This window comes from Enoplosus armatus, chromosome 21 (assembly GCF_043641665.1).
Source record: "Enoplosus armatus isolate fEnoArm2 chromosome 21, fEnoArm2.hap1, whole genome shotgun sequence".
Classification (NCBI taxonomy): Eukaryota; Metazoa; Chordata; class Actinopteri; order Centrarchiformes; family Enoplosidae; genus Enoplosus; species Enoplosus armatus.
Genome location: NC_092200.1, coordinates 12586936 through 12600168, shown reverse-complemented (window position 1 = coordinate 12600168; position 13233 = coordinate 12586936). Strand labels below are relative to the sequence as shown.

The 13233-nt window shown below is 44.8% G+C and overlaps 1 protein-coding gene across 1 annotated transcript in view; it reads left to right on the top strand.

The window, feature by feature from the left end:
* The window catches only part of zfhx4 (zinc finger homeobox 4), a 77424-nt gene that overhangs the window by 29001 nt on the left and 35190 nt on the right, over positions 1-13233 (top strand). Inside the window, exon 6 of the mRNA XM_070927922.1 lies at positions 12621-12855. Within this exon, the coding sequence (XP_070784023.1) occupies positions 12621-12855 (235 nt within the window). The remainder of the gene's footprint in view (positions 1-12620; positions 12856-13233) is intronic.

The window sequence follows — 13233 nt, the reverse complement described above, 5'->3', positions numbered from 1 at the left end:
ATCTAAAGAAAGCTATTTATGTCAGTTACAGCACAGTCACAGTACAGTAAAAACTGTACAGAAATGAAATAAAGAGGCTTGTCTGAACATATTCCTAACTTAGTTCTCATTTTGCTTTCCAAGAAACACACACAAACACCAGTTTAGCTAAGGCAAGTGAGGGTCATCCCAATGTCCCCTCTGTGCACCCATACACCCCTGTACCTCATCTACCCACCCACCTACCCCACAGGCCTCAACAAATCTGTTCCACAGATGACGCTTTTTATGCCTCTGGCAGAAATCCCACTATTTTACCCTTGGACATGTGGTAGTAAAGCAGAGAGAGGGGGAGAGAAAGCAAGGAGCGGCAGAGCAAAAGCAGAGGGAAAAAAATCATTTCTTTATTTGACCAGAAAAACACCTCTCCTTTTATGTATTGGCAGAGGTGAAAAGCACATGGGGATGGAGGTAGCTTGGCCGGGCGCATAAAAGATTCGAGTGCTGACGACTTTACCATCTGGTTTTTTGGAAACAGAGAATATCTTTATGGCATGGGAAACCATTTGAAGATACAAACAAAAAGCATATTCAGGAGATTTTATGGCTGCTTTGTAGCAGCAATGGAGTACTTCTAAGGGGAATTGAGAGTTTGAAAGTGTTTTTTTTCCAGACTTTGAAACAGCAAGAGGGAAATGACATTAGCAGCACATGGACATCAAGTCATCTGGTGTCCAGGGCACAGCAGGTGGCGCAGGAAGTCATGGGCCTTATATGGGAAAAGCAGAGGTCTACGCCTCGCTGCTGATTGGGGAGGAAATGTAGGCAATCTCATTGGTCCCTGTTTGTTTACTACTGCACAGGGCGTTTTTTCCACATTATCTCTCATGATACTGAATTTGGTTGGAATTTAAAAGTGTCTATATAACCTCACTTCAATATTATCACAGCTGTCAACTTCAAATCTTTATAAATGACTAAATGGAAGATGTTTTAATGTAGCGTTTGCATGCTAGCAGCCTGTGAGGTAAGCCCTGCGTTAAATGTTGCCGTAGCGTAGCGTGTCCATAGCTGGCCTGGCTCGTGTTTGGCTTAGCTTTGAATATGAGATGATGTAGGGCTTCGTTATGATTTTTAATAACAAACACTGGCCTTAATACACATGGAGACAGGAGTAAATCTGTCAGTGCCATTCACAAGTGCTGCAGGGCTAAGCAGGGGCTTTATTTTGTAGTGAGCATGTGTGTTTGTGTGTAAGTGTGTCCCCACTGAGCTTTGAGGTTAAGATCTGGGCTGTGCTTGCCCCTGGGTCATTAGGAGTTGAGAATGTTCATGGTCAATGTGGCATGGTCAAGGACCACACACACATGTACACACACACACTGTGTCTCATAGGCCGTGGCACCTGTTTCTCAGATGGCTGTCCGAATAAATCTTAAACTGTCCTTAGCCACCACCACCCCACCCCTGTCTGTCTGTCCAGCTTTCCATCATAATTCAAGCGGAAATGGACGTCTGGGGTCCACTGCACATTTCCATGTCTCTGTTTTTCTTTTCATTATTTCTTCCCTTTCCTTCCTTTCTTCCCTTATGCTCTCCTTTGAATTCAGACTCATAGGCTTATAAAATGCTCAACTTTTTATGATAGACATGGAGGGAGAGAGGGAGGTGAGGACATTTGGATGGAGCGCTTTTTATTAGTGGGACATACAAAGTATAAGAGGAGAGATGGAAAGTGTCTCCTTCTGATGCTGTCTCACACTCTTTTACTCCCTCTGTCTTACCCACCCTCTTTGTTTTGTCTCTGACTCTCTCTTTCTCTCATTCTCTCTCCCTCATTCTGTCTCTCCCCTGGGGAGCCGCAGATAGGCCATCTCATTACCCATGATCCTCTTGGCAATACCACAGCCGGGAAACGAGGGGTGGGGGGAATTAAACAAGTGGAGTGATGGGAGGAGGGAGGGAGGGATGGAAGGAAAAGATGCATCAAAAGAAGAGTCTCCCCTTTTCTCATTTTCATCATCTCCTTTGTATTTTTTGTATTTTTATTTTCTTCCTTCCCCCCTTTCTCTTGCCCCCTCCCTCACATTTTATTCTCCTCCATCTCCCTCAGTTGGAGATGGCTGTGCTTATGCATCTGTGATATTAAGTCTACCGCTGTGCCTTGGCTATTAGCAAGGGTCAACCATGCCCACTCTCATTTGAAAATCAAATGGCCCTATATATATGCAGCCCAAATTATTGGACTGTCATTTGGACTTGTGTGATGGGGAAATGGACAGGAGATTGACTTCAATAGATCTGCATAAAAAGCCATTGTGCTGGTCCCCGGAATAGAAATCTATTACAAATGCATGGCACCATTTATGACACACACTCACGTAAATGCATATGTGCATACAGAGGTATGGGATTACATACATTCATAGAGACACACTGGCACATACAGTAACCTCATACACACTCACACACAGTTGTAGTCTTGGTTATCAAGTTACCATTTTCCACTTGAGCCCATGTCCGCTTGTTCCAGACACAGGCTCTTGATCACTGTGTCCTTGTCGCACACTCACAGACAGACTTAAAGAGTTGCTATTCTCTTCAAAAAGGAATGTTCGCAGACACTTCACAGTTGATGCTACTTGAATGTGAGATATAGATTTTCATGTTCTGTCATGGAGACGGATGATGCAGCCTGCTGCCGAGAGTTCAGCGATGTAAACCTGAACAGACGAATGAATTCACTTCAGTGTTTTTGCCAGAAAGGTTCTCTCTCTCTCTCTCTCTCTCTCTCTGTGTGAGCAAGGCAAAGAGACGCCGGTTAGTAGATTATTCAAATCGTCTCCTCTTTCACCTGCATGGAGATTACAATGGAAATCTTTCAGAGGTCCGGGGATGGTGAATTGGGGGACGGATGGTGGCGGCTAATTAAAGCATAAAAGCAGGTGTGTGTTTGTGTGCATGCTGCCGCATTGTGTGTTTGACAGAAAGGTTTGAATGGACAGACTTTTCCACCCTCCCCCTTCTACAAATAATCCTCATAGATATTAATAAGAGTTTCGCCCCTTCTCCCTCCAATGCCTTAACCAGATGGTCGGCAAAGCATTGGTGTGTGTGCAATGTCCAGCTTTGGTCCAGCTCCTGATTGACACTCATATGTAATGTTTAATTACACTAGCCAGCTTCCCCCTCCCCTCCTCTCTTCTTCATACCTCTCCGGTGAATTGGTTAAGGCCTGCAGACTGTGATGGTAGAGAAGCCTTTTTTTCCTCCTTTAGCAAGGTGTGTTTTTCTGTGTGTAAGACAAAAGAAACAGACAGGGCTGGTTTTCTCATATTAATAGCCAGATGTGATCCTCTTCATAATCATCCCCACTCCTCTCTGAGCTGTGGGTCATTTGGGCCAGGCCAGGCCAGGGCCAAGCCATTTGTCCATGTGCAGGGGACTGTGAAGCAGATCAGGGCTGACAGGTATGGGAATGATAGCAGAAAGGGAGGGGGGTTAGTAGTGTGGAGTGTGTACAGGGGGTGGGGGTCAGTGTCTTCCAGACCACCAGAGGGAAGGGAACATCGCTGGGATGCAGGAACAAAGGAGCTCGCAGGAGTTTGTCTTTTTTTTCCCCTTGGCTGAACCCTCCCACACCCACCCAAATACACACTTCCCTCCTCCTCCTCCTTCCTTCCCTACAGCCCCTACTCACACACTTCTCCCTTCCTCCCTTCCCTTTTTTTTCCCATCTTCAACTCCCCTCTATCCCTTCTTTTCTCTCTTGGGTCTTGATCATCCTGTTGGGACAAAGATAACAAGAGTGTTTTGAAAAAAACTGAGGTATAATCAAAGAGGGCACATGATCTCAAATGTGATCTCTCGGGGAACGTTGCCTTCACTTTTGATACCTTGATTTGATCAGAGCCGCTTCAGACAGATCACATGGCAGCCAGATCAGATAAATATTTTTGTGTAAGTTCATTGGCGTTCACTGACTTGCATGCCTAATTTCTATGAAAGTTGTCTTAATACTGTATGTGTTAATTAGGGACATGTAGGTGTTCTATTCTTCAAATAGTCTGAAATGTTACATCAGGTTTAGAATGGTATTTAGATAGCACAATCATGCTTTTCCCCTCTCATGAAGCTATCAGGATATTGATATGGACAAAGTTGAACTGAAATACTCCTCAACGCCCTTCCAAATCAATAATCAATCGATTGGAGGTAATTGTGCCTCTCTTGGAACAGTCCCAAGTCTCTCTCTCTCTCTTTCTTGCTTTCCCTCTCCTTCTCACACTCTCTCTGTCATTATCAGCATGTGGCCCAGTATTCGGCATTTCAGCATTCCAGCTGTAATTGATTTTAACCATTAGGTGCTCAGTGAATAGATAAGTAGTGGGAGATATTCGATTATACGGTTAAGAGAGAGAGACGGGGATGAAAAGAGAGAGAAAGAAGGAGGGAGGGTGAAGGATTGAGGGATGCTGTTGGAGAGCTGGAGAAAGAGGAACTGACCTGTCCTGCTGTCTATCCGTCTCTACCGCTGGTCTTCCATCCTTGCAGCAGCACAATACCGCTGACCTCCTGTGAGTTCAAGCAGCTTAGTTTCTGCGAGGTAATCCCTAATGCTTTGAAATAGACCTGATAGAAAGCCCACTTACTTGTTCAGGATTAATGTGGGTTAGGTGGAGGGGGGGTGGGGGGTCCTGAGTTTCAGCACATTTAGTTAAATTAACCCATTGGAATTATCATACTCAACTCTAATTGTGGACTTACTTGCACAGGGATGAGGAGTGGACTGTCCTTAAAAGCATGTTGCACTTTATCAGCAGACAGATGGGAGACTTGCATTTAACATGCCGCCATGCATTAATATGCCGCCCTTCTCTATTGTTTATGTTTAGATTTACTATGCTGGTGGCCATAGCGCTATTATTCCTTTCAGAGTTTGCCCATCCCCTACAGAGGCCATTTTGAATCTGAGTGCAGCTGAGGGAGGTATTGCTTTCCCACTGTTTTCTGAAGATATAAGTCTGATTTTTTTTCCCTCTGTCCTTTCTCCTCTTTTCCTCGTTCTGGCAGGAGTGTAGGTTAGGACTAGGGGTAGGGGCGGATGGGGGGGGGGGGGAACAAAGGCAAACATTTGAGTAATCTTCAAAGAGCCCATTGGTATGTTGAGTGGACGCTGGTATGTAGACTGCGGCTGAGGCTTTTTCAGGGGAAAACAATATCCTTCCTTTAGACGGCCGGGGCCTGGGCAAACACTACCAGCCAGGCGACTCTGCCCAGTGCTGCCAGTGCTATCCGCTTACCCACCCCCCCCCCACCCCCCGGCTCATGCAGAAAATGGTAGGGTCCTCTATGTTGCCGGAACAGCACAGAGCTCATCATTATGGGTTTATGGGGGTCGACAGAAAACCCCAGGTTGTCAAATGTCTGGTTGACTGAGTTTATGTGACGTGTCAGAAACTGTTACAGAAATAGTTATCAGTGTGTGCTCTGTGATACACAGCCACTATTTAAATGTTTGAGTTTTGATAAAGAGTTGTAAAGCAGACAAAAGGAGAGACGCGCAGACTGAGATCAGCCGCCTTCTGTAAAGAACGTAGGGAGGGATCAAGTGTGCCATCTTGTAGGTCAACTGCAAGGCATTTGATTTCCTGTGGCAATATGCAAAGCGACGCTGCTGAAGAGGTGCTTTCATTGTGCTCTCCCTGGCAGAGGTACCACTCCAACGTGTGCTCTCTCACACACACACACACACACACACACACACACTTACACACTTATACACAGCTTGTGCACACAATAAGCCACATTGTTTTTGAGGAATAAGGCCTTTAACCTCGCCTTTTGTTCTATGAAGTGTGTTGAAATATAACATTTTAGTGTGAGGAAGTGGATTTTGTAACATTATATATATATATATATTTAAAGTTAGATAGGTATAGATTAGCGAGGTCATGTGTGCAGTGGTGTATCTATCAAAAACGTAGTATGACAGCGCACTCATCTAATGAATACGGCTCTTAAAATAAAGAAGCAGACAGTCTGCCATTTTGTGACAGTTTCAAAATGAACTCCCATTGTCCAGTAATCACCAGCCATTTTCTCACGAGGATCCACCCCAGGGATAATTTCTCCCATTTCTCTGTCATTAGGAGGGCCTGGTATTAGGCTTGTGTTTTGTTCCCTGTACCTTTTGTTTTGTGCTAAGTGAAACCATGCGACAGGGTAGGGGCTAACTGGAAAACAATACTCCCCTTCACAGGCTCAGGAATGTGTAATTAGTGATTTGAACCCGACTGCGCTCGTCTAGATTCTTCCCTATCATTCCCTCTCTCTCTCTCCGTCTCTTGTTCTTTTGTTTTCTCTGTCATAGATTCTCACTCTCTTCGCCTCTCAATCTATCGGTTAGTTTCTCTCACTGTATGTTTCTGTCATTCTTTTTGTCTAACTCTTTCTAATAGACATTTTTCAGCAAGTCTCCGTTATGAACAGAACGAAGAAAAACAAACTTGGCAGAAATTGCTGCTCCTCTCTGCACCAAAGTTATTTTCCCTTCTCTTTCCTTTCAGTTTTAGTTAAGTATAACAACATCAGTGTAGTACAAACCTCTTTGATGGTACCAGCCAATAAGCTGAAGCCCCAGATTTTCAACCCCTTTATTTTTGTTTTTCTCTTCATAGATCCTGTCAATTAGGCCTTGCCTTGATTTCCCAAAAGCATCTTTGCATGTTGGGAAAAATGGAAAATGATGAACCTTACCCAAAAGCATGTTCATATTTCAGCAATATCCCTCCCCTTGCACAGCACTGGAAAAAGATAATCCCACAAGCATGTTAGCATTTCGATGATCTTGATCTCAGCATTTTATGATCTCTGTCCCATTGTGAGTCGATGGAAAAGATAATCTCAGCAGCAATATGGTTTAGGGAAATGGGGAGGTCTGGTCAGTCTCACCTGGCGGCAATGGAGACAAGCGGGGGCTTTTAGACCCTAATGGGCTAAGGTCAGGATGGCTAATAGGGAGTAAGTGGCTGAGCCATGCTGTCTAAATCTAATGCTAATGTAAATACTGATCCATTTTCATGGGGGGTGGAGGTGAGCTGGCTTTCAAGACACCTAACACACATACACACATGCACCGATGAGTAAGTAAGATTTGTCCATGTCTCTGTCTCCTAGAATCTGTTATTCCCAACTGCAGTACAAAATAAAATATATGGAGACTGTGCTTAGAGACGCAAAAAAGGTATTACCTACACCCTCACCGACTAGGACCCGAAGAAATGGATCATGTTGTAAATCAGCAGGATTCTTTTTTTCCTTGTTTCTTTGCTCTGGTAAGCACAATGTGTGTGTGTGTGTGTGTGTGTGTGTGTGTGTGTGTGTGTGTGTGTGTGTGTGTGTGTGTGTGTGTGCCCGGGCAACAGAGAGAGTAAGAGATAGAGTCAGAAGGGATTTTTCCAAGAGAGGGGCCAGAGGTCAGGAAGCTGTGAACTTCAGATTGACCTTTGGCCCCATACGTCAGACACACTTACGTCACTGCTACAAGTGTATGTGTGAGTGACTGTGTGGAGTCAGAAAAATGGAGGGCAAGACCATTAATGAGTTACATTATTTTCCAAGCTCTCACAAAGCCCTATCACAATTGGCTTCCTCAATTTTTTCTGCTGATAAATAGCAAAGAGGAATAAAAAAGAAATGGAGTGGAAAAAAAAGAAGGAAGTTGGAGAGAAATGGAGAAGAGCAGCAGAAAGCTAGTATGAAAGACTCGTTGTGATAATTCATTTATTTGGCTTGCCAGCCATTATGCGATAGATGCTTATTATTATTGGGTGACCTAAGCTAAGCTCGCCCACAGGCCCTGCACCTCATGGACAGGCCCCAGAGCTGTGATCATATGTGACTACCAGCAGGCAGAGACAGAGAGAAACAGGAGAGGCAATTTAGCTCCAGGAAATATGTTTCGTTGCATTTATGAAAGTGAGAGGCTTGGTAGTAAAGAAAGGGAAGACGGCCATCATCAGGAAAGAAAAGAAGGTTGGGTAGGTTGTGGGGGATTTTTTTTTCTGGGATTGTTTTGTGTCTCCAGTATCTTTAGATCACACACAGTGGCCTTGTGTGAGAGAGAGAGAGAGAGAGAGAGAGAGAGAGAGAGAAGCAGGAGATGTGCATTTTGTGTATATATGTGTGCATATGCAATGTGCATTCAGCAGTTTTTGTATGTGACATCTATTTGCATATTTGTTTTTGTGCGTGTGCAGCACTGAATCTGTCTCTCTATACACTATATTTGCTGCTTTCTTTATCTGTGGAAGGGAAGGTGGCACATACCTGGGCCCTCAGCATCTCTTTTCAGCAGTGCAGTCTGCCAGCAAATCCATTGGCAGTGATCTTGCGTTACATCTATGTCTTGGGGGCTGAGCGGCGGTTAGCAGTAACATGTGTAAGGGAGGTGGTAGCACTGATGGAATTCTACACTTGGCAGCCTTCCAGGCAGCGCTGGTATGTGTTTAAAATACTTTCAAGGAACAAAACACGCTTTTGTTATTTGCTGGGCCAAGTGGGGCTGTTTTTGTCTCCGATGGCCCCCGGGGGCCCAGGGGATAGCACCGGAAGCTGGTGACGTTCCAAAAAGAAGGTATACCCAACAACAAGCTCCCTGCTTCCCCTAAAAAAAACACTGATGAAAGGAGATAAAGAGGTTTTCATTTTCACAATGTGTGGGATGCACATTTGCATGCATGTGCATACTCTCAGCGGACACAAAAAGGAAAACAGCATGTATGTACTGATTCTTTAGGTATAAAACGTGTACACACACGCTCTGACACACACACATGCACACACACACACACACACACACACACACTGGTTATTAAGAGATAGCTGCGGTAGTGGAAGCTTCTTATTTTCACTATATGTTCATTAGTTGCCTGGTTCTACCGTTAATGACAGGAAATGTCATGTTTGTACTGAATACCCTAATTTTTCATTTGGTTTATGGAGGAAAACACAACCCCACTGCTTTGCGCTTCTTTCAAAATATTTTTGTCATGTTACCAGCGCACACACACAAGCACAGGCAAGAAAAGAACGCAGGATTGAATTGTAGACAGACACAAAAACACACTTGTGAGGTAAAATCAAAAAATGTGGAGTCGAAATTACTGATGCATAAAAACCAAACACACACACACACACACGTACAGTAAGAAGAAAAGAACTTGAAGCACTGAAATTATACCCACACACACACACACTTTCACGTACATGTACATGCACAGAGAGATAAAAGAAGTTGTGAGGAGATGTCTTTTTGCCTTGGCTTATTAAGAATTCAGTTAATGAGGCAGCTTTGTCACCACAGATAGAACAAATGAATATGAGACAGCAGCGCTGCTATCGTCCCCGCAAACCCAGGGAGTGAGCGGAGGGGAGGTGTGTGCGCTTGTGTTTATGTGTGTGCGAGAAAGGTGTTTTGTAAACATCTCATTCTGCATAATGAATGCAGTCCTCTGTCATCCTCACCCACACACACACACACACACACACACACACACACACACACACACACACCAACAGCAAACCACCACACAAGGGAGCTTCCCTTACCTGTCAAATTGACTCTCCTCCCCTCTCCTCATGCAAGTCCCAGTGTGTGTGTCTGTGTGTGTGTGTGCGTGTCATCGACACAGCTCACAATGTTGTGTTTTTGACAGGTAAACAGGAAGTCCCGAGTGTCATATTTTGCATTCTGTGTGTATGGGGGTGTGTATGTGCACCTCCTCCACCATCCAGAGCCGTCTGTGCCATGTTTAGGTCCACCCTGGGAGTACTGTTTAGCTGATTTTGATTGGCCCACAGGGAGTGTTAGCTTATTTGGTTGTTTGCCAAACACTAATCCCCAACAATTAACCACCGGGCACTCTGGAGAGGTGCCATATTGACAGGGATGGGCTTTTTTGCCATTCTACACACACACGCACAACACAGGCACACACAGATGCTCATATGACACAAATGTATGTACAGCACACATATACACACACACAAATCAGCCGCGGCATAAATTACATACACATTTTAAGCAGACACACACGGGCGCAAACCCAGGAGCAGAAACAGTGTGTTTGTGTGTTTGAATATGCATTACACAGCCCACGCCTGGCAGGAGTCAAAGTGCTCCTTTAAAAGTTCATAAATCATGGATGTTCTGGCCTGTGATCACCAGACCGCCTGCATTTCAGGCCTGCAGAGTGCCAGAGAGCGACAGACAGTCCTCTAGTTTAGGTCTTAAACAAACCCTCTGGAATGTGCTGATGGGGAGAGAATTAATATTAGGCCTAAACCTATCTGGCAGCCCGGTTCAACCCCAAGTATATCATCTAACTACGTTCTGCCCAAGCCTCATATCCTCAAAACAAATAGAATATATGTGAAGGCATTGAAGGATGTAAAGCATTTTAAGCCACTGCTGATTTTATATGAAAATTTTAATTTTGAACTAGTGCAATCACCTTAATGGCCATACCATTAAGGTAATAGCAGTCTAAGCAAGGTAGTGCAGACGTCCCTCTCCTCAGCAACATTTTGCAGCTCTTCCTGGGGGATCCTGAGGCGTTCCCAAGCCAGATGGGATATATAATCTCTCCAGCATGTTCTAGGTCTACCCCAGGGTCTCCTACCAGTTGGATGTGCCCAAAAAATCTCAAAAGGAAGGCGAGGCAATTAGAAAAGTTTATATTTCAAATGAAAAGACATTTTCATGTGTATGCATGTTTGTGTGCACTCTGTGCATGTGATATATGTGCGTTTGCTTCCGTGAGCACACGTCTGTGTGGTTTCCACGGTAAAGCTCAGCAGCCCAGTTTTCCAGGGAGGGAGGGAGGGGAAGAAAGAAAAGAAGCCCAGAAAGAGAGAGAGAGGGAGCGAGGGAGGCCTCTTTTCACAGAGAAACAAAGATAGCTGTAATTAATGGCCCTGAGCTCTGGACTAGGGGAGCTTTCTTCTGACAACTCTGACTTAATTAAAACTTAAGACTTCTGAAAGGGCCTCTGACTGCGAGGGGACGTCCCACCGTCTCGTGAGAAAAACCTCGTAAGATTTCCTACAAAAGAAAGAAAGAGGGAGAGACAGAGAGAAAAGATGTGTTAGCGGCTGTAGCTATGTTGCTAATCCCTGTTTGTCAAAGGAGGAAGAGGGAAGAGGGGGGTTAGAACTCACACACCTGCAGCTAACTGTGCCCCCCCCACCACCACCACCACCACCCCTCCGCCCTATTCCTCTCACCACACACACACACACACACACACACACACACACTCCTCCCACACATACATTTTTCCAATCTCTCTCTTCTTGCTCCATATAACATGATGCCACAATGCTCGGGAGAAAATATCACCTAGCTAACTTTTCATGTGCTTCAAGAATGAAACTTCCTCCTATAGGAACCATGAGAGACAGAGTAGGGTTAGCACACGCACAGACACACACGCCATTATGTGTATTAATTCATGCATAGAACCCTGCACCTGTTTCTCACATGGCTGTATGAATAAATCTTAACAAAGCATAAACTAACCTTGGTGAGCCACCTCTGTGTCTCTGTCTCTTTGCCTTGCTCTCTTTTCCTCTCCGTGTCTTCCCCCCTCCCCCCTCCCCTCCCTCCACAGAGGATCAGATAATAAAAGCTTGGCCTGGTCTTTTGTTTTTGTGCATTGTTCATTAGCCCGGCAGCAACAACAGAGGCACACTTGATATGCTTGGCTTGACTGGGTGTATGGGAGTAGGGCAAGGTGGGATGGGGGCTGTGCGTGCGTTTGTGTGTGTTTGTGCGCATGCACACATCGAGGTAGGGGGTAGCTTTGCATGGCTGCAATGCCATTAAAGAGGCAACTGGAAATTAAGGGCTTGCAACTGACAGCACACGTTGAATGAGAAACCCCTGCAGCTGCAAACAATGAGGAGAGCTGGACAATGTGCATGTTACAGACAAAAATAGTGTTCTGAACTCAACCCCTTATCTGACTCTTTGTGTGTTTTTAATCTTTGTCACCTAAAACATATCCAGTTAATTTGGAATGTGTAGTATTTGAACATCTGTTACTGCGCTAATAGTATTCTCTCTATTTGAAATTATTAAACAAAATGGTCTTCGTCCTTTGGATTTAATCATTGCTCTCTATCGTAGCTTGTTGTAGCACTGCCCACTACTAGCTCTACTGTGACTCTGTGGTAAAAATGAAATTAACAGCGTTCTAATACCGAAGATTAGTGGGTAATCTGTGGCCTTTTTGCTTCATTAGTTTAAATCACATACTGTAAAGGGTGAAGACAGGCCAAGTGACTGAGGTGTTACCCACTGACTTTCTTGTTTGAAGCCAGAGAAATGGGATTTCTGGGCGTTGGAAGTTTGGAACCAAACTGGTGGAGAGTAGAAGGGAAGGCTTTTATAGCCATAAAGCACAAAACACTAAGAACATGATTTTCTGCGTCACTTGTTGCATTGAAATTCATCCAAGTATCTTTGCAATATCACCAGTATTGAAAACACTCATTCATTCTTGAATCGACCACAGCATGCCCTAAAACATGAACACCATCTAACATCTGCACTCTTCCTCTCTCCCGTTCCACAGCTCTTGCAGAAGCAGGACAGTGCGTACAGCCCGGAGTCGTGCGTCTACTACTGCACACTGTGCGACTACTCCACCAAGGCCCGCCTCAACCTGGTGCAGCACGCCCGCTCAGCTCGCCACCAGCAGAACGAAGGACTGAGGAAACTCCAGCTGCACCAGCAAGGCCTGGGAGGGGACGAGGATGGACTGAGCCTCCACGAGCTGTTCCACGTCAAGGAGTGCTCCTCCGGCCAAGGTCTGTGCCTCTTTGTCTGTTTGCTTAAGTTTTTTTTTGTTGTTATTTTTAAGGCTATTTTGGGGTTCATGTTTCATGCTTTTTTTGTCACCTGTCTTCTTTCTGGTGCAGTACACACACTCCCTGACTTTTTTTGTTTTTCACATTTTAGATTTTAGATAAATGCTGATTCCAGTTGTGGTGGTCAGTTTTCTTCGTTTGAAGTCAGATCCGTCTTTCTTTACTCGTTACACTCCTCCCATCTCTTTTTTTCTTTTCTTGCACCACTCCCTCTTTATTCTGTCAAACCTCCCTCTCTCCCTCCCTCCCTCCCTCCTTTGGCCTTCATATCCAGATCACGTCTCTCGATACAGACCCGTCCATTCCTCCTAATCTCTC